At 50.3% G+C, this 27,930-nt stretch overlaps 1 protein-coding gene across 1 annotated transcript; it reads right to left on the reverse strand.

Annotated features, from left to right (window-relative positions):
* Positions 1-1,731: 1,731 nt before the first annotated feature.
* On the reverse strand, positions 1,732-27,638 carry LOC147096622 (major histocompatibility complex class I-related protein 1-like). Its single transcript, XM_085973853.1, has 5 exons — positions 27,587-27,638; positions 20,884-21,144; positions 17,866-18,141; positions 16,567-16,839; positions 1,732-1,901 (listed from the first exon to the last, which is right to left on the reverse strand). The coding sequence occupies exons 1-5, from the start codon at positions 27,636-27,638 to the stop codon at positions 1,732-1,734; spliced, it is 1,032 nt and encodes a 343-aa protein (XP_085829979.1).
* Positions 27,639-27,930: the final 292 nt, after the last annotated feature.

Consider the following 27,930-nt stretch of genomic DNA (forward strand, 5'->3'; position numbering starts at 1 on the left):
GAGTAAAGCACCCTCTACACTGTCCCATCAAACACTCCCAGGGCAGGTACAGCACTGATTAGATACAGAGTAAAGCTCCCTCTACACTGTTCCATCAAACACTCCCAGGGCAGATACAGCACGGGTTAGATACAGAGTAAAGCTCCCTCTACACTGTCCCATCAAACACTCCCAGGGCTGGTATAGCATGGGTTAGATACAGAGTAAAGCTCCCTCCACACTGTCCCATCAAACACTCCCAAGGCAGGTACAGCACGGGTTAGATACAGAGTAAAGCTCCCTCTACACTGTCCCATCAAACACTCCCAGGGCAGGTACAGCATGGGTTAGATACAGAGTAAAGCTCCCTCTACATTGTCCCATCAAACACTCCCAGGGCAGGTACAGCACGGGTTAGATACAGAGTAAAGCTCCCTCTACACTGTTCCATCAAACACTCCCAGGGCAGGTACAGCACGTGTTAGATACAGAGTAAAGCTCCCTCTACACTGTCCCATCAAACACTCCCAGGGCAGGTACAGCACTGATTAGAGACAGTGTACATCTCCCTCTACACTGCCCATCAGACACTCCCAGGGCAGGTACAGCACGGGTTAGATACAGAGTAAAGCTCCCTCTACATTGTCCCTTCAAACACTCCCAGGTCAGGTACAGCATGGGTTAGATACAGAGTAAAGCTCCCTCTACACTGTTCCATCAAACACTCCCAGGGCAGGTACAGCACGGGTTAGATACAGAGTAAAGCTCCCTCTACACTGTTCCATCAAACACTCCCAGGGCAGGTACAGCACGGGTTAGATACAGAGTAAAGCTCCCTCTACACTGTTCCATCAAACACTCCCAGGGCAGGTACAGCACGGGTTAGATACAGAGTAAAGCTCCCTCTGCACTGTTCCATCAAACACTCCCAGGGCAGATACAGCACGGGTTAGATACAGAGTAAAGCTCCCTCTACACTGTCCCATCAAACACTCCCAGGGCAGGTACAGCATGTGTTAGTTACAGAGTAAAGCTCCCTCCACACTGTCCCATCAAACACTCCCAAGGCAGGTACAGCACGGGTTAGATACAGAGTAAAGCTCCCTCTACACTGTCCCATGAAACACTCCCAGGGCAGGTACAGCATGGGTTAGATACAGAGTAAAGCTCCCTCTACATTGTCCCATGAAACACTCCCATGGCAGGTACAGCACGGGTTAGATACAGAGTAAAGCTCCCTCTACACTGTTCCATCAAACACTCCCAGGGCAGGTACAGCACGGGTTAGATACAGAGTAAAGCTCCCTCTACACTGTCCCATCAAACACTCCCAGGGCAGGTACAGCACTGATTAGAGACAGTGTACGTCCCCCTCTACACTGCCCATCAGACACTCCCAGGGCAGGTACAGCACGGGTTAGATACAGAGTAAAGCTCCCTCTACACTGTCCCATCAAACACTCCCAGGGCAGGTACAGCACGGGTTAGATACAGAGTAAAGCTCTCTCTATACTGTCCCATCAAACATTTGAAAAAGGAGCACATGGTTTGTTCTAGAGGGTCCTGGCACATACCGCAATTAATAGTTCAGAACTTCAGGAGAATATGTGAGGAGAATGGAAGAAAATAAATCATTCGCGGAATTAACTACTGAAAATGGAAATTGTCAGACTGCAGTTAGGAACCTGCTGGTCTTTGTTGGTCACTGCTGGTCTCTCTTGGTTGCTGCAGATCTCTGTTGTTATTTGCTGGTCACTGCTGGTCTTTGCCAGTCTCTGCTGGTCTCTGCTGGTTATTGCTGGTCTCGCCATTTTGCCTCTTCCTCCAGAGGCCAATTCCAGTGATGATGCCGAGAAGAGTGAATGAGACGGCTGCTGCTCCAATCATAATCCCGACCTTCGTGCTTCCGTGTGACGCCCTCTCTGCTGACACGTAGTTTAAAATGATACTGATCAATAACAATTTCCTAATGATTTCATTATGTATTTCATTAAATGCAAACTAGCACTGTACATGCCTGATAGTAAATAAAGAAAGTCTTAGAGTTATGTAGCGCCTTTCACAAACTCAGTTTAGCTTGGGATTGATACAGGGTTATGGAGAGAGTGGGGCAGTGGGATTAGTGCGGGTTTGATACAAGGCTATGGAGAGAGCGGGACAGTGGGATTAGTGTGGGATTGATACAGGGTTATGGAGAGAGTGGGGCAGTGGGATTAGTGTGGGTTTGATACAAGGCTATGGAGAGAGCGGGACAGTGGGATTAGTGTGGGATTGATACAGGACTATGGGGACTATGGGGAGAGAGCAAGGCAGTGGGATTAATACCGGTCTCGCCGTTTTGCCTCTTCCTCCAGAGGCTGTATATATATACATTAATTAATGATCTGGACAAGAGAACTAGATGTAATATCTCCAAATTTGCAGAAGACACAAAGCTGGGTGGGCGTGTGTGCTGTGAGGAGGATGCCGAGAAACTCCAGGATGATTTGGATAGGTTGGGTGATTGGGCAAAAGCATGGCAGATGCAATATAACGTGGATAAATGTGAGGTTATCCACTTTGGTGGCAAAAACAGGAAGGCAGGTTATTATCTGAATGGCAATAGATTGGGAGAAGGGGAAGTGCAACGAGACCTGGTTGTCCTTGTGCACCAGTCGCTGAAGGTAAGCATGCAGGTGCAGCAGGTGGTTAAGAAGGCAAATGGTATGTTGGCCTTCGTAGCGAGAGGGTTTGAGTACAGGAACAAGGATGTCTTGCTGCAGTTGTACAGGGCCTTGGTGAGACCACATCTTGAGTATTGTGTGCAGTTTTGGTCACCTTATCTGAGGAAGGATGTTCTTGCCATGGAAGGTGTAAAGTCTGTGGTTTGTGCAGTTAATTACGACACAGACTTCAGGAGTAACATACAACAGGACTTTACTATTCGAAGGTCAGGGCGAATCTGCCCAATAAGTCATGCCACAGCACTTATATACCGGTGTGGTCACCGTCGGTATTACCGTATACAGAAGCCAAACAAGTAGTGCCACACCTAAAATAGTTCTCTTAAAGGTGAACGGTTACATACATAGTCTCTTAAAGGTAGACGGTTACATACACTACAATCCTCCCTTTTTAGCTTACAGCATACGTATTTCCCATTAAACATACAGTATAACATATATACAACTTTATGCAAGACAGTTCACAGATTCAGTCTCTCTGGAGGTTTCCGGACTCTGTCCGGATAACGCCTCAGTGGTGTCGTCATTCCTGGCGGGGTAGTAGGTGCTTCTGACAAAGTCGATTCAGCTTGAAAGACAGTGTCAGGTTCCTCTGATTCCAGTATTACCAGATCGGAGGTAGGTGTTCTGGGTATCTCGGTTTCAACAGTAACCGGGTAAGGTGGTGAAGTAGGTTGGCCAGTTGTGGCTGACCCTATGATCTGGTCAACATGGCGCCTTATTATACTGTCCCCAAGATCCACCGTATACATCAACGGCCCTAGCCTTTTTCCAATAGTTCCAGGCTGCCATTTCTCGGTACGGTAGTCCCGGGCCAAAACTTGTTGACCTATCTGAAAAGATCTAGTGGCCCTTTCATTCATGCCCTGGAATTGCCGGTTCTCTACGTCCCTTCTGACGTTTGGCTTGAGCAAATCCAGCCGGCATCTTAGTCGTCTATTAAAAAACATCATGGCGGGAGTTTGATTTGTGACCGCATGTGTTGCATTCCTGTACGCCAACAAGAAGCTATCCACCTTATGTTGTAGATTAATGTCTTCATTACCCATGGCCTTGATGGCCTTCTTGAAGGTCTGGACAAACCTTTCAGCCAATCCATTGGAGGCGGGATGGTATGGGGCTGACGTGTAGTGCTTAACCCCATTGCTCTTTAAGAATTTCTTGAATTCATCGGACACAAATTGTGGTCCATTATCAGAACAGATCTGTTCCGGCAGGCCATTCCTAGCAAACATAGTCCTTAACACTGTGATGGTTTTCTCCGTGGTGGTGGTGGTCATCTTTATTACCTCCGGCCACTTGGAGTGTGCATCCACCGCTATTAGGAACATTGAGTCCATAAATGGACCAGCAAAGTCGATGTGTACCCTTTGCCAAGGAGATGAGGGCCACTCCCATGGATGCAGCGGAGCCTGTGGTGGCGCGTTCTGAACCTTCTGACATCCTAGGCAGTTCTTAGTGATTTCTTCGATGTCTACATCGATGCCTGGCCACCATGCAAACGCTCTTGCTAGGTTCTTCATCTTCACTCCACCCAGATGTCCCTCGTGCAGCTCCTTTAACACCTTCTTTTGAAGTTTGGGTGGAATCACCACTCTAGATCCACACATCAGGGTTCCTCTACACACTGACAGCTGTTCTTTCCTCTGTGAAAATGCTTGCAGTGTTGGTTCGCCCTGTGCTGGCCATCCCTCCACCGTTAAATCATAGACTCGTGAAAGAGTCGGGTCATTTCTTGTTTCATTTTTGATCATCGAATTTGTTATTGGTAGACACTCCACTATGGATGAGTGGAACATCTCTACCGGGTCCAATGTAGTCGCTTCTTCTACTATCGGCAATGGCAAGCGCGATAATCCATCAGCATTTCCATGCTGTTTGGGCCTTTTGTATTCGATGTCATATTGGTGTGCCCCAAGTAACACGGACCACCTTTGTAACCTTTGTGCTGTCATGGTGGAAACGGCCTTGTTTGGGTTGAATATGGACACCAACGGCTGGTGGTCTGTCAGTAATGTGAACTTCTTACCTTGCAGGTAATGTTTGAATTTCTTCACGCCCCACACAAGGCTGAGGGCCTCCCTATCTATTTGAGCATAATTTCGCTCCGCGGAGGTCAATGATCGGGACGCGAATGCCACTGGCCTTTCCGAGCCATTTGGTAACTTGTGTGAAAGTACTGCTCCAATTCCATAAGGGGAAGCGTCACAAGCTAGACGAAGGGGTAACGTTGGGTTGAAATGAGCCAACACTTCTTCAGAGGTAATCAACTCCTTGCTTCTGCGAAAAGCCTTTTTACATTCCTCACTCCACTTCCATGGTATTTCTTTCCGCAACAGAGCATTCAGCGGATGCAGCACCGTGGATAGATTTGGCAGAAACTTGTGATAATAATTAATCAACCCCAAGAATGATCTTAACTGTGATACGTTTTCTGGAGCGGGGGCCTTCACGACAGCTTCTATCTTGTCAGGTGACTTGTGCAGCCCCTCTCGGTCAATGACATGACCGCAGTACGAGATCCGTTTTTGGAAAAACTCACACTTCTTGCGATTAACTCGAAGGCCATATTCCTTCAACCTGGTGAGCACCAGTTTCAAATTTGTGAGGTGTTCTTCCTCGTCTTCTCCCGTAATTAGGATATCGTCTAAGTAGCACTGCGTGCTTGGAATTCCTTGTAATACCTGCTCCATGGCCCTCTGCCAAATTGCTGGAGCCGAAGCTACCCCAAAAACCAGTCTATTATAACGATACAATCCTCTGTGTGTGTTGATGGTGAGGTACTGGCATGACTCTTCCTCGACTTCCATTTGTAAGTATGCCTGAGCCAGGCCTATCTTGGTGAAGTGTTTCCCTCCAGCCAACGAAGCAAAGATATCTTCAATCCGCGGAAGCGGGTATTGTACCGTGTGAAGCACCGGATTCATTGTGATCTTGAAGTCTCCGCAGATGCGGACCTTCCCCGGTCCCCCTGGCTTATTACTTGGTGAAGACTTCATGACGGGAACAATGGGTGTGGCCCACTCACTTCAGTCCACTTTTGACAGTACCCCTGATCGTTCAAGTTCTTCCAGTTCTGCCTCCACAGCTGGTCGTATCGCATAAGGTACCGATCTGGCTTTGAAAAATTTTGGGCTTGCATGTTCTGCAATCTTAACCTTTGCTTTAATTCCTCGCAGTGTTCCCAGTCCTTGCCGGAATACCTCTTTAGCTTCGTCCAATATTCTGGACAACCGTTCAGGCTTGACATCTTCCTTTCCGGAATCCACCGTCATGGTGTTTAGTGAATGCCAGTCTATCTTTATTTTCCGGATCCACTCCCGTCCCAGAAGTGGTGGACCTCCCTTGGGCAGCACATACAGGTCCATCCTTTGGTAATCTTTATCCTTGTATCTCACCTTGACTTCTATCTTTCCGATGGGGAATACTTTGTGCCCCGTGTATGTCTGTAGTACTAGTTCCGTATCCCGTAGTGGAATATGCTTGAATAACTTTTTATAGTCATGCTTATTCATGACCGTCAGCGCCGATCCGGTGTCCACTTCCATTTTCACTTGGACTTTTGCAATCTGTAGTGTGATCCAGATAGTTTGTCGGTCAGCTTCATTACTCACATTGTGAATTCTCAAACTATCCAGTCCTTTGCAGTTGGAGTGTGAGCCCGACTTCTGTTCCTCCGGACTCTTCCTAGTCACCTCATGTACCTTTCTGTACCACTTTTATGGTGACTCATTATTGTTGGTCTCCTTTCCTGACCGGCATACCTTAGCTATGTGACCAAGCTTGCCACATTTCCTACATTCTTGGTTTTTAAACCAGCATTGGTTCTGGTCGTGTGTTGTCTTTCCACAACGATAGCATTTCGTTGTACCCGAAGTAATTTGTTGTACCCTGAGTGCCGCTGCCTTTAGTTGCATTTCCGCAGTTCCTTTCACTGCGGCTTCGCTTGATGCTGCGATAAGGACAGCCTTATCAAGTGGAAGATCATTCTCTTCAAGCAGTCGTTTTTGTGTTTCTTCCTTCAACATTCCGCACACGAATTTGTCTCTCAGTGCCTCTTCCAGGTTGTCCCTAAACTGACAGTCTTTCGCTAGCCTCCGCAGTTCAACCAAGTATTCTGCGTTGCTTTCGTCTTTCCATTGCGTTCTCGCATAGAATTTGAATCGTTCAGCCAACATCAACGGTGTAGGGTTCAAGTGGTCCTTCAGGACAGCCACAATATCATCGAAAGTCTGATCCGCTGGTTTAGCTGGTGCTAGTAGATGCTTCAAGAGCCCGTATGTCTTTGCGCCCATCGAGTTCAGCAAGGTTATAGCTTTGTCATCTTCTTCTATTTTACTGGCCTCACAATAGATCTCAATGCATTCCATGTACGTGGCCCAGTCTTCTACCTCGGAATTAAAATCATTGATGTTACCACGCTTAGGCATCTTCCTCTCTTTGGGAACAACACAAGTATTTCTTTAAATTATTATTTCTTTTTTTTTTCTAAGATGGCGGTTTTCCCGCGAAAATGGTGGTTTCTCGCTCTTATCTTCTCTCCCCGCCCACTTCAATGGCGGTTTCCCGCTTCTGTCTTCTTCCCCGCCTAATGGCGGCTTCCCGCGTTTCTTCCCTGGCGGGAGGGGTACACTTTCCCCACGGGCGACGGCCGCTGGCTTTCAGGTTCACAGCCTGCGCGTCGGCTTCAAGGCTTTCCCTTTTTTTTTAATTTTATGGCAGGGCGACCGGCTCTGGGTACCCAGTTGACAGCGAACAGGTTCAGCCGCTGGGCTGGCTCTCGCACAGTTCCCCTTGCTCGGCTCTGTCTCTCTCCCGCTCGCTCGGCTCTACCGGCGCTGGGCACACCCCGTTGACGGAGGACAGTTCAGCCGCTGGACTGGCTCTCGCACAGTTCCCCTTGCTCGGCTCTGCCTCTCTCCCGCTCGCTCGGCTCTACTGGTGCTGGTTGCACCCCGTTGACGGAGGACAGTTCAGCCGCTGGACTGGCTCTCGCGCAATCTCTCTTGGTCGGCTCTGCCTCTCCCGCTCGCTCGGACCCCAATCGCGCCTCCCAGCCCTCTCGCAGTCCGGTGCTTCTCTCCCCGGCTGCGGCTGAGTTTCTCTCTTCCCGCGCCTACACTCCCGGTCGCAGCGCTTCGTGGCTTCGGTCACCGCCCGGCTTTTCCCGCCGGTCGCGGTCTCTCACGACGCCGTTGGACCCGACTTTTTGTCCGGCTCCTTTTCCCCCTCGACCGTGGTCGAGTGCCCAGCCCTTATCCTCCGGCTATTCTTTTCACTTTCCCTTACTCACAGTCACCGTGGCAGAAGGGACAGTCAGTGCCTGTTGCTGATGGAAGTTTTTGTCGCTAAAGTCTTCCTCCTTTCTATTGCTGCAGCCTTGAGTTTTCTCCCAGCCGAATGACGAGGGCGGTTGCCTCTTTTCGACGCTCTTTCGTTGCTTGAAAATATTGTTGCCGCAGGGTACGATCGGACTCGTCGCCACTGTAAAGTCTGTGGGTTGTGCAGTTAATTACGACACAGACTTCAGGAGTAACATACAACAGGACTTTACTATTCGAAGGTCAGGGCGAATCTGCCCAATAAGTCATGCCACAGCACTTATATACCGGTGTGGTCACCGTCGGTATTACCGTATACAGAAGCCAAACAAGTAGTGCCACACCTAAAATAGTTCTCTTAAAGGTAGACGGTTACATACACTACAGAAGGAGTTCAGCGATGATTCACTAGGCTGATACCTGGGATGGCAGGAATGAGGTATGAGGAGAGATTGGGACGATTGGGCTTGTACTCGCTGGAGTTTAGAAGAATGAGAGGGGATCTTATTGAAACTTATAAAATTCTGACAGGACTGGACAGGCTAGATGCAGGAAGGATGTTCCCGATGGTCGGGAGTCCAGAACCAGGGGTCACAGTCTAAGGATAAGGGGTAGGCCATTTAGGACAGAGATGAGGAGGAATTTCTTCACCCAGAGAGTGGTGAACCTGTGGAATTCTCTACCACAGAAGGCAGTAGAGGCCAATTCATTAAATATATTTAAGAAGGAGTTGGATATATTTCTTAAGGCTAAAGGGATCAAGGGGTATGGGGAGAAAGCAGGGACCGGGTACTGAATTTGGATGATCAGCCATGATCGCATTGAATGGCGGAGCAGGCTCGAGGGGCCGAATGGCCTACTCCTGCTCCTATGTTTCTATGTTAATACAGGACTATGGGGAGAATGTAGTAGTAGGCTTAGTTTGCAATTGATACAGGACTATGGAGAGAGCGAGGCAGTGGGATTGATGAAGGACTACGGAGAGAGTGGGGCAGTGGGATTAGTGTGGGATTGATACAGGACTATGGGGAGAGAGCGAGGCAGTGGGATTAATACAGGAGTATGGGGAGAATGTAACAGTAGGATTAGTTTGCAATTGATACAGGACTATGGGGAGAATGGGGCAGTGGGATTAGTTTGGGATTGATACAGGGCAATAGAGAGAGCGGGGCAGTGGGATTAGTGTGGGCTTGATACAGGACTATGGGGAGACAGTGGGGCAGTGGGATTAGTGTGGGATTGATACAGGGCTATGGAGAGAGTGGGGCAGTGGGATTAGTGTGGGATTGATGCAGGGCTATGGAGAGAGTGGGGCAGTGGAATTAGTGTGGGATTAATGCAGGGCTATGGAGAGAGTGGGGCAGTGGGATTGATACAGGGCAATGGGGAGAAAGCAGGGCAGTGGGATTAGTTTGGGATTGATACAGGGCTATGGAGGGAGTGGGGCAGTGGGATTAGTGTGGGATTGATGCAGAACAAGGAGCACGGACACAATGGGCCAAATGGCCTCCTTCTGTGGAGTAACCCTCTCTGTGCCACCATTCTAACATGCCCTGTTGTATATTCTCTATTTAAGAACAAGGCTGGCTGGCCAGTTCAAACCCCCGACTCAGGGCAGGCCCGGGGTTGAACCTGGGACCCTCTGGTCTGTATGCCTTAGTTCCAGATTGGGCAGTCCACTTACTAATTGTGCTATATGGGCAATTGATAGGGCTTATCCTCAGTGTAACACAGTGAAACATTTACAAGGGAGGTAAGAATAAGCTTTTGAAAGAAGGAAAGGAGAAAGAAAGGTTTGCATTTATATGGAGCCTTTCATGACCTCAGGACATCCCAAAGCACTTTACAATCAATGAAGTACTTTTGAAGTGCAGTCCCTCTTGTAATGTAGGAAACACAGCAGCTAATTTTGCGCACAGCAAGATCGCACAAACAGCAATGTAATAATGAGCAGATAATCTGTTTTAGTGCTGTTGGCTGAGGGATAAACATGGGCCCAGGACACCAGGGAGAACACCCCTGCTCTTTTTCGAATAGTGTCATGGGTCTTTTACATCCATCTGTTCAGCTCACCAAATTGCTTCAATCCTCACCTCCCAAGAGCTCATGGCCAGGTTAATCAGTTGTCTAACCATCAGCTAGTGACTATGGCTCGGTTTGAGGTCTGTGGAGCCTCTTTGGGTCGAGGTGGCTCCTAGTGGTGGAAGCTGGTTACCAAGTGGCAGACTCGGTAACCCGATAACTGAACCAGGGTGTCCATCGCGCTCCAGGCTCTGTTGGTTATCGACCAGCCATCCTGGTCACTGATCCAAGAGTAGACCTGTCACAGGGGTGTGGCCATTCTTCCCAATCAGACCAAGAGCTTAACTGGTGAGATTGCCCTGGCTGGCCAAGCAATAGGAAGCTTACCAGTGCTCAATGTTGGTAGACTGTGTGGCTTTAGCTGGTTAAACTCCACCAGTGTTCCTGCACAGACCTGGGGCTCCCTAAGCCTTAGCTCTGTCAACCACACTTCTGGTCTCATGTTATAAAAATTAAATACATATTTTGGTTCTGTCTTCACAAAGGAGGACACAAATAACCTCCCAGAGATGTCGAGGAACATAGGGTCTGATGAAAGGGAGGAACTGAAAGAAATCAGTATTTGTAGGGAAATGGTGTTAGGGAAATTGATGGGATTGAAGGCAGATAAATCCCCAGGGCCTGATAAGCTACATCCTAGGGTACTTAAGGAAGTGGCCCTAGAAATAGTAGATGCATTGCTGGTCATCTTCCAACATTCGACGGAATCTGGAACAGTACCCATGGATTGGAGGGTAGCTAATGTTACCCCACTATTCAAAAAAGGTGGTAGAGAGAAAACGGGGAATTACAGACCGGTAAGCCTGACATCAGTAGTGGGGAAAATGCTAGAGTCCATTATAAAAGATGTAATAGCAGAGCACTTGGAAAACAGTGACAGGATCGGACAAAGTCAACATGGATTTACAAAAGGTAAATCGTGCTTGACTAATCTACTGGAATTTTTTGAGGATGTAACTGGTAAAATAGATAAGGGAGAACCAGTGGATGTGGTGTATTTGGACTTTCAGAAGGCTTTCGATAAGGTCCCACATAAGAGATTAGCATGTAAAGTTAAGGCACATGGGATTGGGGGCAAGGTATTGACTTGGATAGAGAACTGGTTGGCAGACAGAAAGCAAAGAGTTGGAATAAACGGGTCTTTTTCCGAGTGGCAGGCAGTGACTAGTGGGGTACCGCAGGGATCGGTCCTTGGACCCCAGCTATTCACAATATATATTAATGATCTAGACAAGGGAACTAGATGTAATATCTCCAAACTTGCAGATGACACAAAGCTGGCTGGGCATGTGTGCTGTGAGGAGGATACCGAGAAACTCCAGGATGATTTGGACAGGTTGGGTGATTGGGCAGAAGCATGGCAGATGCAATATAACGTGGATAAATGTGAGGTGGTAAAAACAGGAAGGCAGATTATTATCTGAATGGCAATAGATTGGGAGAAGGGGAAGTGCAACGAGACCTGGGTGTCCTTGTGCACCAGTCGTTGAAGGTAAGCATGCAGGTGCAGCAGGCGGTTAAGAAGGCAAATGGTATGTTGGCCTTCGTAGCGAGGGGGTTTGAGTACAGGAACAAGGATGTCTTGCTGCAGTTGTACAGGGCCTTGGTGAGACCACATCTTGAGTATTGTGTGCAGTTTTGGTCACCTTATCTGAGGAAGGATGTTCTTGCCAAGGAAGGACTTCAGCGAAGATTCACCAGGCTGATACCTGGGATAGCAGGAATGACGCATATGGGGAGATTGGGTCGATTGGGCTTTTACTCGCTGGAGTTTAGAAGAATGAGAGGGGATCTCATTGAAACTTATAAAATTCTGACAGGACTGGACAGACTAGATGCAGGAAGGATGTTCCTGATGGCGGGGGAGTCCAGAACCAGGGGTCACAGTCTAAGGATAAGGGGTAAGCCATTTAGGACAGAAATGAGGAGGAATTTCTTCACCCAGAGAGTGGTGAACCTGTGGAATTCTCTACCACAGAAGGCAATAGATGCCAATTCATTAAATATATTCAAGAAGGAGTTGGATATATTTCTTAAGGCTAAAGGGATCAAGGGATATGGGGAGAAAGCAGGGACCGGGTACTGAATTTGGATGATCAGCCATGATCGCATTGAATGGCGGAGCAGGCTCGAGGGGCCGAATGGCCTACTCCTGCTCCTATCTTCTATGTTTCTATGTTTCTATATATTATAGAGGCACTGGAGAAGGTGCAAAAAAAGATTTACTAGAATGATATCAGAACTGAGAGGTTATACCAATCAGGAAAGGCTGAACAGGCTGGGGCTCTTTTCTCTATGAAAGAGAAGACTGAGGGGTGACCTGATAGAGGTCTTTAAAATTTTGAAGGGTTTTGATAGGGTAGAAGTAGATAAGATGTTTCCACTTGTGAGGGAGTCCAGAACTTGAGGCCATGAATATAAGATAGTCACTAATAAATCCAACAAGGAATTCAGGAGAAACGTCTTTACCCAGAGAGTGGTGAGAATGTGGAACTCGCTACCACATGGAGCGGTTGAGGCGAATCGCATAGATGCATTTAAGGGGAAGTAGGATAAACACATGAGCGAGAAGGGAATAGAAGGATATGTTGATAGGCTGAGAGTGGGAGGAGGCTCGTGTGGAACATAAACACCGGCAGAGACCAGTTGGGCCGAATGGCCTGTTTCTGTGCTGTACATTCTATGTCATTCTATGTAACCAGCACCAAATCTCTCTGGACTTGGGTAAGTGACAGCTGTCCTTGCAGGGAAAGACTGCAGACTCCATATTTGGCACAGATACTCACCCCGTGTGGATTTCTCAGTCACTTACTTTGGAGACGAGGTTTGGTGTCAGTCACCTGATTGGCCAAATATAATCTGAAGGCACTGACTCCCTGTTGTGAAGTGATTCAAAGGTGCTGGCCGCCCTCCAGTGACTTATCCAAGTGGCCTACAATGCTGCACTGTCGGATGGGCAGTACTGAGGGAGTGCGGCACTGTCGGAGGGGCGGTACTGAGGGGGCGCTGCACTGTCGGAGGGGCGGTACTGAGGGAGTGCGGCACTGTCGGAGGGGCGGTACTGAGGGGGTGCTGCACTGTCGGAGGGGCGGTACTGAGGGAGTGCGGCACTGTCGGAGGGGCGGTACTGAGGGGGCGCTGCACTGTCGGATGGGCGGTACTGAGGGAGTGCGGCACTGTCGGAGGGGCGGCACTGAGGGGGCGCTGCACTGTTGGAGGGGCTGTACTGAGGGGGCGCTGCACTGTCGGAGGGGCAGTACTGAGGGGGCGCTGCACTGTCGGAGGGGCAGTACTGAGGGGGCGCTGCACTGTCGGAGGGGCAGTACTGAGGGGACGCTGCACTGTCGGAGGGGCGGTACTGAGGGGGCGCTGCACTGTCGGAGGGGCGGTACTGAGGGAGGGCTGCACTCTCGGAGGGTCAGTGCTGAGGGAGTACTGCACTGTCGGAGGGGCAGTACTGAGGGAGGGCTGCACTGTTGGAGGGGCCGTACTGAGGGAGCGCTGCACTGTCGGAGGTGCAGTATTGAGGGAGCGCTGCACTGTCGGAGGTGCAGTACTGAGGGAACGCTGCACTGTCGGAGGGGCAGTACTGAGTGAGCACTGCACTGTTGGAGAGGCAGTACTGAGGGAGCGCTGCACTGTCGGAGGGGCAGTACTGAGGGAGCGCTGCACTGTCGGAGGTGCAGTACTGAGGGAACGCTGCACTGTCGGAGAGGCAGTACTGGGGGAGCGCTGCACTGTCGGAGGGGCAGTACTGAGGGAGTGCTGCACTGTCGGAGAGGCAGTACTGAGGGAGCGCTGCACTGTCGGAGGGGCAGTACTGAGGGAGCGCTGCACTGTCGGAGGGGCAGTACTGAGGGAGCGCTGCACTATCGGAGGTGCAGTACTGAGGGAGCGCTGCACTGTCGGAGAGGCAGTACTGAGGGAGCGCTGCACTGTCGGAGAGGCAGTATTGAGTGTGCGCTGCACTGTCGGTGATGAGAACTTTCGGATGAGACGTTAAACTGAGGCCGTCTGCCCTCTCAGGTGGACATAAAATATCCCATGGCACTATTTCTAAAAGGAGCTTGAGAGTTCTCCCCATGTCGTGGCCAATACTCATTCCTCAACCAATATCACTAAAACAAATTATCTGATCATTATGTCATTGCTGTTTGTGGCATCTTGCTACGCATTAAATTGGCTGCAGTGTTGCCTACATTATAACAGTGACTACACTTCAGAAGTGAACTCCTGAGACTGTGAAAGGCGATATATGAATGCAATTGTTTATTTCTTTCTTTAACAGCCAGACATGAGGTGAGGAAAATCCCTGTGGTGGAGAGCTTTGAGAACCATAGGTCTTAAAGTCAGTGGGGGGAAAAATTCAGTTGCTTTGCACCTCCCGTTAGCTCCCTAGGGCACTAACGGGGCGCAAAGCAACTAGCACCCAGGCGCGGCGATGTTTACGCCGCTCGTGAAATTGACCAGACATTTTGCGGCGGCGCTAAACACTACCGCCACGATCTCCTGCGCCTGCAGATCGTGATGTCAGTTGAGCATGCAACGCCCCGGTAGCGCCCTGGATCAGATATTGAGTGGCGCCCCCTGTCTTTCCACCTGCCGCTAGCAACGGCAGGTAGAGGGGAGCGTTTTGCAGTTGGGAAGGGACTAAATGAGCGCTATTTAAAGGCGACCGCTTCCTGCCTTTTTTTGTCAGCGACATTTTTGCAGCACACATTCTGAGAGAGAGAGAAAGAGTGAGAGAGACTTCTGGAGAGATTCAACGCTGTGTGAAGGAGTTTTGGGTACTGAGCAGCACTTTGCAGGTTCATTTTGATTTGACCTTCCTTGTATCGATTTAGAAGAGACTATGGGGGCTGCACTCTGAGCTCTTTCCCTGGGCCTCTCCATTGTTCTTTCCAGCAGATTTGATGAACAGGTCTCTCCAGGCCGAGATTCAAGGCTGCAATGAGCAGGATGTGGATGGAGAGCAAGATCGACCCTCCCCTTTAAGAACTGGCCGGCGCCATTGTGTCTGTGTTCCATTGCTGACTGACATCACATGAGCTTCGCCAGCGCTCTGAGGTAGCGCCTTGCTCCTCAGCGTTAGCGCCTTAAGAGAGATGTGTAGCGCCTGATTTAGCGCTCCAATCACCTCTAGGGGCGTTAGAAGCCAAGTTTGCAGTCAGAGGCGATAATTATTGCCAGGCGCTAAACTTTGCGCCCGGCCGATAAGTGCACCCCAAATGGGGCGATACCGAATTTCTCTCCCACTTGTCCTTCCCAAGCCTGCTACACTCACCACATCTCATGTCTCAAATTAGTCACACACTGTATCCCAAAAATGTTATTTTTTGAATGAAATCTCTCCAATTTGCATTTGAAGGAATCAACACTATCAGATTCCACCATCTCCCTGGGGAGCCTCTTCCACAGACTGATCGCTCGCTCACTCAAATATTGTTTCCGCAGGACTCTTTTGAATTTATTCCCTCTTCAAGCACAGGCCATGTCCTCTCGTTCTGCTGTTGTGGACCAGGTGAAACAGCTGGACATGGTCTACATTGTAGCACCCAAGCAAATCATAAGAACATAAGAAATCGCAGCAGGAGTAGGCCCCTCGAGCCTGCTCCGCCATTCAATAAGATCATGGCTGAACATTTACATCAACTCCACTTTCCCGCCCGATCTCCGTATCCCTTGAATCCCTTAGTGCCCAAAAATCTATCGATCTCAGCCTTGAATACACTCGAAGACTCAGCATCCACAGCCCTCTGGGGCAGAGAACTCCAAAGATTCACAACCCTCTGAGTGAAGAAATTCCTCCTCATCTCGGTCTTAAATGGCCCACCCCTTATCCTGAGACTATGCCCCCTAGTTCTAGACACTCCAGCCAGGGGAAACAACCTCTCAGCATCGACCCTGTCAATCCCTCTCAGAATCTTGTATGTTTCAATGAGATCACCTCTCATTCTTCTAAACTCCAGAGAGTATCGGCCCATTCTACACAGTCTCTCATCATAGGACAGCCCTCTCATCCCAGGAATCAATCTAGGGAACCTTTGTTTCACCCGCTCTCAGGCAAGTATATCCTTCTCAGGTAAGGAAACCAAAACTGTACACAGTACTCCAGGTGTGGTCTCACCAAAGCCCTATATAATTGCAGCAAGGTTTCTTATACTCCAATCCCCTTGCAATAATTCCAACATACCATTTGCCTTCCTAATTGCTTGCTATACCTGCATGCTAACTTTCTGTGATTTGTGTACAAGGACCCCCAAATCCTTCTGAACACCAACATTTGCTAGTCTCTCGCCTTTAAAAAAAATAATGGCAGCATGTGTGACCATGACAGGTGAGACCAGCTACCTCGGACCCAGGGAATTCCTGCTCCAAGTGGGCGGACTGAGTGAGCATCCCGAGGCACAGGGGGTGGGGGGGGGGGGAGAAGCACGCGGCCCTCTCCACCTGCCACTTACCCCAGGGTACGTCGACCCCCTGCAGGAGGCTGGCGTGCTCGATGCGACAGGAGTATCTCTCCCCGTCGTCTCCACTTAGCTCAATCGTTTTCATCACCTGAAACGTCGCATCCTGGTTGGGCAGCACATCGCTGGATTCAACGTCGGGGACCTCCTCGCCGTTCCTCAGCCACGTCACATCGATAGGCCGTGGGTAAAAGCCCGTCACAAGGCAGGAGAGCCTCAGCACTCGCTCCCTGTCACTCCGATCCCCAATCAGCGCCTCAGGGGCGGCTGAGAGAGTGAAACAAAAACTGAAATCAGTGACGAGTTGTGATGAAAGGTCAGCGACCTGAAACGTTAAATCTCTTTCTCTCTACACAGATGCTGCTGAGTATTTCCAGCCTTTTCTCCTTTTAGTTCAGAGTTACAGCATCAGCAGTATTTTTCTTTTGTATTCGTGAGAAGCTCTCCATTTGTTCTTTTATCTTTTTCCCCACCCACCATCAACTTTCTCCGCTGAAGGCAGGTGACTGATGCGGAGATACAGCACAAGGAAAGAGAGGGCTGAGGGGTGACCTAATAGAGGGCGTTAAAATTAGGAATGGGTTTGATAGGGTCGACGTGGAGAAGATGTTTCCACCAGTGGGCAAGACCAGAACTAGGGGCCGTCAATATAAGACAGTCACTAATAAATCCAATCGGGAATTCAGGAGAAACTTCTTTACTCAGAGAGTGGTGAGAGTGTGGAACTCGCTACCACAGGGAGTGGTTGAGGCAAATAACAGAGATACTTTTAAGGGGAAGCTGGGTAAACACATGAGGGAGAAAGAAATAGAAGGATACGCTGAATTGGGGTGGGAGGAGGCTTGTGTGAAGCATAATCTCTGGCGTAGACCAGTTGAGCCGAATAGCACATTCTACGTAATTCTATGTAAAGCCACACTCTTGTACCGCACACAAGTACCCAGTGTTCACGGGTGAGCCTACACAGTGAGGAAGCTATTCAACCAAGGGGGTATTACAGCTTACTCTAATCCTATCGCCCGATGTCAACGTGCACGCACTTTCCAGCCAAGGTGACAGGGTAAGTAATTGGATTTAGGTCACCTGCCTGAATTCCTACCCCCACCCCCTCCCCTGCCCCGCCCGCCTGCCCCGAAGCAAGGGGTACTGAAGCCAGTTGCAGCGCCACTTTACTGCTACCCTGTCCAAGAACAGCTGGCTCAGGACAGACCCGGGAATAAAAACCTGGTCTGTACCACCCGAGCCATCGGGAGCGCTCCCCCCCCCCCTCCAGTCGCCGTTCCCACAACGCACCTATCCTCAGTAGTGCTCCTCGCCCACACTCGAGGTATATCAGCAGCCATTCGATGCAGTCCTTCTCCAACAGAGCCTTGAAGTACTTGTTCATGAAGGTGTTGGCATTCCACTGGTCTGCTAACGCCTGGAACTCTGGGTTCAGCGCCATCCAACTCGTTGTGTCCTTGTCAAAAACATAAGCATCCTCCTGCTCATATCCCAACTTTATAAACCCATCCGTGGAATTACCACCGTTCACTTCACAGCCACACATTCCCTGGACAAAGAAAACACCTGGGGGGGAAATTAATACTCAAATCAATTTACAATGTGAAAAGGATTCGATCAGCTAGGTCCAATAACTTGTATTTGTACAGCGCCTTTAACGCAGTAAATTGTCCCAAGGCGCTTCACAGGAGCGATTATCAAACAACATTTGACACTGAGCTACATGAGTAGATATTAGGGCAGGTGACCAAAAGCTTGGTCAAAGAGGTAGGTTTTCAGGAGCATCTTAAAGGAGGAAAGAGAGGCGGCGAGGCGGAGAGGATTAGGGAGGGAGTTTCAAAGAAACAATATCCTCTGGTGGGGGTATCAAGAGCAGGGTGGCATTATCTTAAAGTTAGAGCTTGGCCACCCAGGAGTGAAATCAGGAAGCACTTTTTCACATCGAGGGTGGTAGAAATCTGGAGCTCTCTCTCCAAAAGTCTGTGGGTGCTGGGGGTCAATTGGAGCTTTCAAGGCTGAGATCGATCGATTTGTGTTCGGTGAGGGTATCGAGGATATGGAGCAAAGGCAGGGAAATGGAGTTGAGGTACAGATCAGCCATGATCTCGGTGAATGGAGGAGCAGACTCGAGGGGCTGAATGGCCTCCTCCAGTTCCTGGGTTGTGAGCCAGTTGTGTTACGTTGAGGTTCCATTCATGACCCGCTCTGCTGAACTTTAACCTTAGCAGTAGGTCAGGTGCCAGGAGGAACATCTTTTCACAGAGAGTCATGGATCTCGCGAACAAGTTGCCAGGATGTGCAGTGAGTGTGGATTGGCTGCAAGTGTTGGAAAGGGAGCTGGCCGATATCTTGAGTTATAGAGGGTGTGTGGGGTTAACGGGCAGCAGTGATGACACCCACTGTTGTCTCCTGCACCTTCCTCAGTTCCCTGCTGGGGACACAGAGGAATTTTCCAGAGATTTTGTTTTCCAAAATTGACTGCACTGTCAGAGGGACAGTACTGAGGGAGTGCTGCACTGTCGGAGGGGCAGTACTGAGGGAATGCTGCTCTGTCGGAGGAGCAGTACTGAGGGAGTGCTGCACTGTCAGAGGGGTGGCATTGAGAGAGTGCTGCACTGTCAGAGGGGCAGTGCTGAGCGAGTGCTGCACTGTCGGAGGGGCAGTAATGAGGGAGTGCTGCAGTTTTGGAGGGGCAGTACTGAAGGAGCTCTACACTGTCGGAGGGGTAGTACTGAAGGAGATCTGCTCTGTCGGAGGGGCAGTACTGAAGGAGATCTGCTCTGTTGGAGGGGCAGTACTGAGGGCGCACTGCACTGTTGGAGGGGCAGTACTGAGGAAGTGCTGCACTGTCCGAGGGGCAGGACTGAGGGAGTGCTGCACTGTCGGAGGGACAGTGCTGAGGGAGCGCTGCACTGTTGGAGGGGCATTACTGAGGGGTGCCACACTGTAGGAGGGGCAGTACTGAGAGAGTGCGGCACTGTTGGAGGGGCAGTACTGAGGGAGTGCTGCACTGTCAGAGGGGCAGTACTGAGGGAATGCTGCACTGTTGGAGGGGCAGTGCTGAGGGAGTGCTGCACTGTCGGAGGGGTGGCATTGAGAGAGTGCTGCACTGTCGGAGGGGCAGTGCTGAGCGAGTGCTGCACTGTTGGGGGGCAGTACTGAGGGAGTGCTGCAGTTTTGATGGGGCAGTACTGAGGAAGTGCTGCACTGTCCGAGGGGCAGGACTGAGGGAGTGCTGCACTGTCGGAGGGACAGTGCTGAGGGAGCGCTGCACTGTTGGAGGGGCATTACTGAGGGAGTGCCACACTGTAGGAGGGGCAGTACTGAGAGAGTGCGGCACTGTTGGAGGGGCAGTACTGAGGGAGTGCTGCACTGTCAGAGGGGCAGTACTGAGGGAATGCTGCACTGTTGGAGGGGCAGTGCTGAGGGAGTGCTGCACTGTCGGAGGGGTGGCATTGAGAGAGTGCTGCACTGTCGGAGGGGCAGTGCTGAGCGAGTGCTGCACTGTTGGGGGGCAGTACTGAGGGAGTGCTGCAGTTTTGGAGGGGCAGTACTGAGGGAGCTCTACACTGTCGGAGGGTTAGTACTGAAGGAGATCTGCTCTGTCGGAGGGGCAGTACTGAAGGAGATCTGCTCTGTTGGAGGGGCAGTACTGAGGGAGCGCTGCACTGTTGGAGGGGCAGTACTGAGGAAGTGCTGCACTGTCCGAGGGGCAGTACTGAGGGAGTGCTGCACTGTCAGAGGGACAGTGCTGAGGGAGCGCTGCACTGTTGGAGGGGCAGTACTGAGGAAGTGCTGCACTGTCCGAGGGGCAGGACTGAGGGAGTGCTGCACTGTCGGAGGGACAGTGCTGAGGGAGCGCTGCACTGTTGGAGGGGCATTACTGAGGGAGTGCCGCACTGTAGGAGGGGCAGTACTGAGAGAGTGCGGCACTGTTGGAGGGGCAGTACTGAGGGAGTGCTGCACTGTCGGAGATGCCGTCTTTTAGATGCGACCTTAATTCAAGGCCCCATCTGTCTGTTCAGTTAAACACTAATAAAACCCACCAGCGATTGGTCCCAATTTCATGGCCAACAATTCTCCCTCAATGCACACCAACAACAGCAGTTGAACAAATCACTCAACTCATTGCTATCTGCTGTGCACCAAATGGCTGCCGTGCTACTCCTAGAAAGCGACAATGACCAGCAAATTCCTAGTCAGTTATTGGGTGTGAAATGGTTCGGGCCGTTTCTGAGAGACAGCATAAAGCTCTGTACTGATACTAATCCCTTCCTACTGTCACAGGGTCTCTGTGAGGACACTTACTTGAAGCACCATGGTGCTGTCGGTAAAACATCTCAGCGTTTCCTCTGACGAGGCCATGGAAGCCGGCCATTGTGATAGTCATCGCGTCCCAGTGATCCCTCTGGAAGGAGTCGGCCATCCACTGCTGCCTGGGCACAGTCCGCGGCAGGGTGCTGTCGAAATACGCTATCTGATAGTCATCTAGCATCGCCACCAAACTGTACTCGGGCAGCTCGGCCAGGCCATGGTTCAGTAGGTAGTAAAATGCAAGAGTGTGAAAATCTGCTGGATCACAAGCAGATACCAGTCTCAAATATGCTGGCGATTGTAAAGTAACTCAATGTGGAAATAACACCGGTTAATGCTAAACCTCGTTAGAACATAAAAACATAAGAAATAGGAGCAGGAGTAGGCCAAACGGCCCCTCGAACCTGCTCCACCATTCAATAAGATCATGGCTGATCTTCTACCTCAACTCCACTTTCCCGCCCAACAACCTATCGATCTCAGTCTTGAATATACTCATCGACTGAGCATCCACAGCTCTCTCGGGTAGAGAATTCCAAAGATCACAGTTGGAATATTGTGTCCAATGAGGGACACCGTTTGTTAAGAGGGATGTCAAGGTCATGGAGAAGGTGTGGAAGAGATTTGCTCGGCTGATTCCCGGGTGTGAGCGGCTTGTTTTATGAGGACAGACCGGGATTCTTCTCACTGGAACAGAGAAGATTGAGGGGATCTGATAGAGGGGCCCAAACTATCAGGGGTTTGGTAAAGTACAGAGAATCAACGCTTCTCATTGTTTGGTGATTCAGTAACCGGAGGGCATAAATTAACATCATCACCACAAGAGCAAAGGGAGCGATTTGGAGTGGTTATTATAATGGAGAGGGATGTTGGGATATGGAGGCCGGGATTTTCTGCCTCCACTCGGAGCGGACACCAGCAGCCCACATTGGAAAATTCCTCACCCGTGATTCTCCCACCACAGCTTGGTGCAGTGGAATCCTCCGATCAAAATCAAAATCAAATCAAATCAAATCAACTTTTATTGTCATTGTTAGTGCATAAGTGCAGTACAACGAAATGTAGGCTTGCGGCTCCCGAGAGTGTACAATTTGGATTAGGACACTTAAACATTTCAACATACATTTGTACATATATATTAGCATAAATATGACCATAATAAAGTGCATCGGCAGATGTGCAGGCTTTAGTGTTTATTTGTGGAGTTCAGTAGGGTGACAGCCCTGGGAAAGAAGCTGTTCCTAAATCTGGTCGTACGGGTGCGAATGCATCTGTAGCGTCTTCCAGATGGTAGGAGGGCGAACAGACTGTGGCTGGGGTGGGTAGGGTCTTTGATGATGGACCGTGCCCTCCGTAGGCAGCGTTTCTGATATATATGTTCTATGGTCGGTAGCCGGGTGCCGGTAATGCGTTGGGCAGTTTTGACTACCCGCTGCAGGGCTTTCCGGTCATGGGAGCTACAGCTGCCGTACCATACCGTGATACAGTTTGTCAGGATGCTCTCTATAGTGCAGCGGTAGAAGTTAGAGAGGATCGGGGGTGACAGATTACATCCCTTCAGCCTCCTCAAGATATGCCCATTTAGTCTAATTCAGTCATATCTACAACACAGTCAGTATTTTTGCCTCTGACACCAGTTGAAGTATTGAAGAGTCGCAGCTAATTCTCCCCCATAATCGGACACACGGGCCGATTTTCCTGCAGGTGTGGGGAATTGTCGGGTTCCCCGAATGTCGGGGTTCCCACACGAATATAAATGGGTCTGCCAGATTGATGCAATTTTCCCTCAATTGGCCAATTCATTTCCAGCGTGTGGGAACCCTTGCTAATTGACTATTTCCAGTCAGAAAGTCGCACAGTATGATGTCATCATTCGTGGTGCTTTTAAGGTCCACAGCAAGCATTGCAACCTCTGCAGGCTTCCCAACGAACCATACAGGATGGCAGAGGAGCCTGCAGCAGCTGTGGCCAGTGCCAGACCCCGAGCTGCAGGCATTATTGGATGGGGTGAGGACCCACAGGGAGGTCCTCTTCCCTAGGTCAGGGAGGAAGAGGCCTCCCACTGAGACCAAGGCTGCATGAATGCAGGTGTCAGCAGATGTCAACTCGCTGGGAGTCACCAGAAGAACCTGGATACAGTGTCGGAAACAATTCCATGACCTTCACCGTACAGGAAAAGTAAGTATGAAGTTTCCATCACCCTCAACCTGATCCCCATTGCCTTTCCCCAACAGCACTCAGCTTTAGCACTCTCTTCCTCCACATCCCACTTCACAGTCACATCCATGCACTCTTACCCATTCCCTCTCTCTCTATGCTCACATTCACATAACTATTCCACCATGCAGCCCTCACACTCCCTCTCATTCTGATGCTTTGAACACAACTGACAACACACAGGGAGGGCCCTTGTTCTTGCAGCCTCACACCATCTTTGTCTCCCTCTAAGTATCTATGCTATGCAATCTCTGCACTCACTCCTTCATTCTCACTCAAACTCCACTTGTCTCCCTCATTGCAGGAAAAGAGAGCTCACAACAACAGAGAGCGAGCCAGGACTGGAGGAGGCCCACCCTCAATAGCCCCCCTGACCCCCTGGGAGGAAGGAGTGCTGGAAATTGTCGGGGCTGATGTGGCTGCGGAAGCTGGGGAAGGAGAGACAGGGCAGTCCCGCAAGCTGGTGACAGAATAGTTTTCCATCTCTCTCATTGACATAGCATGAGTCGCTGTTATGATTCTGAAGCTACATCATTTGGACTTATGAACATCTGCAAAATCCAATGCGCATGTAACCTTGGCATCACATCTCTAACTCTTTCCTTTACTCCCCCACAGGACCATCCAGAGCCCCCGTCGCCACTGCGGAGGAGGAAGAGGCTGAGCAGCCAGACTCCTCAGAAGAAGCTCCAACCTATGAGGGTGCAGCGTCAGCAGAATTCAGCGCACCCAGCACCAGCGCGGACACTCACACCTCGGTGGGACCTTTGCGAGATAGAGTAGTGTTGTCACCTGGTGTATCACAGCTCACAAGTGAGCATCAGCAGATGGTGGAGACAGGGACAGCAGCGGAGAGTCCTCGTCGGAGGGCGCAAGACTCTGCCAGCTCAGCTCAGCTCAGCTGCATGTTGACCCTCTGCCTCTGGGTCCATCTGCAAGAGAAGAGGTGATGGATCTCCATGCACAGATGCAGGAGTCTCTGGCAAATTTTGTCTCCAGGGTCGCTGCGAGTGTGGAGCGAATGGAGAAGTCCATAGCAAACATGAGCAGAGCCTTTGTGGAGTCATTGGTGCATGAACGCATCACCACGGAAAGGAGGGCAACTTCCGTGAAAAGGATGGCTACAGTAGAGGAGAAGATGGCTATGGCCATGGAGGAGCTAAGTTGCCATGGAGGAGCTAAGTTGCCAGAGTGTTGAAAACATGGTGAGTGTTCAGAATAGACTGACATCTCTGGGGGAGCGATGGTCAGCTATTGAACAGAGAAACCAGACCTTCATGGCAGGCCCTCTGAGTAGGATTGCCATTGTAGAAACGGGTCCCCATGACCCACCTGATGTGCAGCAAGCTGCTCTCAAGCCACTTGCAGGCACTGAGGGGGACCTGACCCATGAGAGGGAGGTTGGTGGCAAACCTCAAGGAAGTGGGGGCTCCTCTCCAAGTGCTCACAATTCCATGCCACTGCAGAGCCCTCGGTCAGAGCCCTGCCGGAGTCCACACCCAACGGAGATAGAGGTCTCAAACCCTGCACAGCCGCAGGAGCAGCAGACTGCTGGCGAAACATCACAGGCTCGCCATCCCAGAGGACGCCCACCAAAGGTGTTGAGACAGGAGCAGCAGGAAAGTGAGCAAGGGGCCTCCACATCTGCTGAAGCCACAGGGGAAGCACTACGTGGGAGTACGCGTAAGAGGAAAATAAAGCACTAATAGTCACAAGGGTAGTCACTTGGGTGAAATGTTGTGTTTATTTGAAAAATGCCATCAGCTGGTTATTGTAAATAAAATTTCTGATGGCAACTTCTTCAGTTGTGGCATGTGTCATTTCGCGAATGGGGCTGGAGGCCCTCTAATGCCAAGAGGGGAAGGAAAAAAAGGCCTCCCATGCTTCTGGTAGGTGCCTCAGTTGAGGAAGCGCTGAGTGAGGGTGGCGAGAGGGGCTTACCAGGAGCTCACACTGGAGAAGTGTGTGAGGCTCCAACCTTCCACAGCTGTGCCTAAGCCTGGAACAAGTTGCCCCAAGCCTGAAACAACAAGGTCCTGCAACCTACAAATGATGTCTGATTAAATCTCTTCTTTCCTGATTGACCTGCAGCTGATAGTCAGCAATCCGATATTGTTAACGCCAGGTTTCATCAGCGGGGTTCCCACCAGGCGTGTTTAACGTGGGAAAAGGCTGAAAATAGCAAGGGCCCCTTAAAATGGCATTATATATGCCAATTATTGGTGATTAAGGTGCCTGAAGATCACTTCCGTCTGCTGCGTGCGGGACTGATTCAGGTTGGACAGAAACGTCTGGGTGAAAATTGGACGGGGCAGGGAATCAGCCGCGGGGGGGTGGTCGCGACCCCTATTTTTGCAATTTCCCCCCCCCACACGCCTGAAAGCCCGCGTGATGGCTCCAGAAAAATCGGCCCCACAGAGTTCACGTCGGCCTTGACTCATTCAAGAGTCTATAATAAACGGGCAGTGCTTGCTGAGAAATAAAGGTCATTCTTGGGTCCGAGCAGCACATTGGACAGTGCCAAAGTCCATGGTGTTTCTGTGAGGTGAAGGTGGGACCGAAGGGCAGAGTTCGAATCTGCTTCCACTTCAGTGTCACCCTGCTGAAGTAGCACAAGAAGGTTCGGAAAGGATTTACATTATACAGCGCCTTTCGCAACCTCAGGACGTCCCAAAGCTTCACAGCCAATGAAGTACTTTTGAAGAGTAGTCACTGGCGTAATGTAGGAAACATCATTCACTATGTGAAGTAGTTTGATACCGGGGCTGAACGAGTTAAAATATGAGGACAGGTTGCTTAGACGAGGTTTGTATTCCCTCAGGTATAGTAATTAAGGGGTGCTGTCATTCAGATAGTTGAGAGGGTAGATAGAGAGAAACTTTCCTCTGGTGGGGAGAGTCCAGAACAAGGGGACATAATCTTGAATTTAGAGCCAGGCTGTTCCGGGGTGCTGTCAGGAAGCACTTCTTCACACAAAGGGTTGTGGAAATCTGGAAACCTCTCCCCAAAAACATTGTTGAGGCCAAGGGGTCAACTGAACATTTAAAAACTGAGGTTGGTAGATTTTTGTTAGGCAAGGGTATGAAGAGTTATGGAACGAAGACGGGTCGATGGAGTTAAGATAAAGGCCAGCCATGGTCTAATTTAATGGTGGAACAGGCCCAAGGGGCTGAATGGCCTCCTCCTCCTGTTCCTATGAGATGCTTTGACTGTGTACAGCAGCGTACATTACTACAGCACTCCCCATGTACAGAGAGATGCCTCAGAGCAGTGAGCAGGAGGGAGAGCCGGAAGAGAGTTTAAGCGGAGCAAATAACACAGTCAGGCAGAAGGAGCTACAGGAGCCTTCTGGAGGGAGGGACGGGAGAAGGTGGACATGCTGAGGGAGAGTGCTACGGAGGGCTGGGTCATGAGAGACTGAAGGAGTGGCTAACAGTGGTGGTACAGAGGCAGCGGAGGGGGAAATGTAGGCTGGAGTGGGAGGATTGGAAGCGGCATGTAGGGACATGAGACGGGAGGAGATTGCAGAGGTGGGAAGGGTGGAGGCCAGGGAGGGCTTTCAAGGTGAAGAAATAAACCTTAAAGTCAGTTCTGTGGAGCTGGAGGAGCCGAAGGGGTTTGGCAAGGACAATGGATGGGGGTGTGAGGGAGGAGGAAGAACACATCGACCAGAGCACAATATCTGTAAGGTTCAAACGTGTTTGTGGTCCAGTAATATTGGGGCAGATTTTAACCTCCACCACCTGAGTGTTCAGCATCAACTGGGAGGAGCGCAGGTGAGCAATACCTGGAGAGGAGGATCACACGTCAGTAACAGAACCTGAGCCATTTCCTTCTATTGAAATCCACCTCCCCCCACCACCTCCGACCAGATTTCCTTTCTGTCCCTCAGCCCAGGTGATACTTAACATCCAGGAGTTCAGACGGCAATCTAGCCCGTTACGTGAAAGGGAAAAATGGGATCTTACTTCAATATCAGACAAGGGAAAGGCTCAAGTGTTGGTAACGTTTTTACTCCCTTCTCCATCCCTTTGTCTTCCCTTCCCTTTCCCATTCCCCACCCTTTCCCAATCCCCACCCTTTCCCATTCCCCACCCTTTCCCATTCCCCACCCTTTCCCATTCCCCACCCTTTCCTTTCCCTTCCTTCCCCTCCTCTTCCCTGTCCCTTCCCTTCCCTTTTCAGGTACAGCTCTAATACTTCACACCCAAATAGCTATTATTTGTGTCTGGGCCTTGACAATAATGGTCAGTCCATGAGAAATCTGCCCCGAACAAAGACTTTCCAAACATATCTGTAACACAACTTCTCACAGTGTGCGCTCCCCAGTACAGGGATCATCCTTACTCTGAATCGCTCACACACCCAAGGCATTGCAATACTCCAAGCCCAGGGACAGCTCAACACTATCTTGTGATACTGTCAGTCTCGGGGTTCCCTCAAATACTGCCCACTGATATAAGCTGTTTGAATTGCTTACCGGAGGAGACGGTGGGCACACAGTAAACGTTCATTAAAGCAAGAAGCAGCATGTTCTAAAGTCTCCCGGGGCACTGATTAACCAGGAGAGAAGCAGCTGGAACAGTAACTTAATCTCTTGTGCTTTTCAACACCACTCTGGCCTGAAGTTGCTTATTGGTGCTCAGGTGCAGCAGATCCGAGCACCAGATCCAGTGAGACAGAAAGGACTTGTTCTGGTCACTGGTTACCAGGGAGTGGAGTCTGCAGTCCGCCTTTTACAGCAGGGGCTCGTACTCAGGTCCAGCCCATTATTAACAATTAACCTTCGCCCCTATTTACACCTTCTGTATTTCAATGGTATAT

The sequence above is a fragment of the Somniosus microcephalus genome, unplaced genomic scaffold (genome assembly GCF_052327205.1).
Source record: "Somniosus microcephalus isolate GS21.2 unplaced genomic scaffold, FLI_Smic_1.0 unresolved_chr1, whole genome shotgun sequence".
Taxonomy (NCBI): domain Eukaryota; kingdom Metazoa; phylum Chordata; class Chondrichthyes; order Squaliformes; family Somniosidae; genus Somniosus; species Somniosus microcephalus.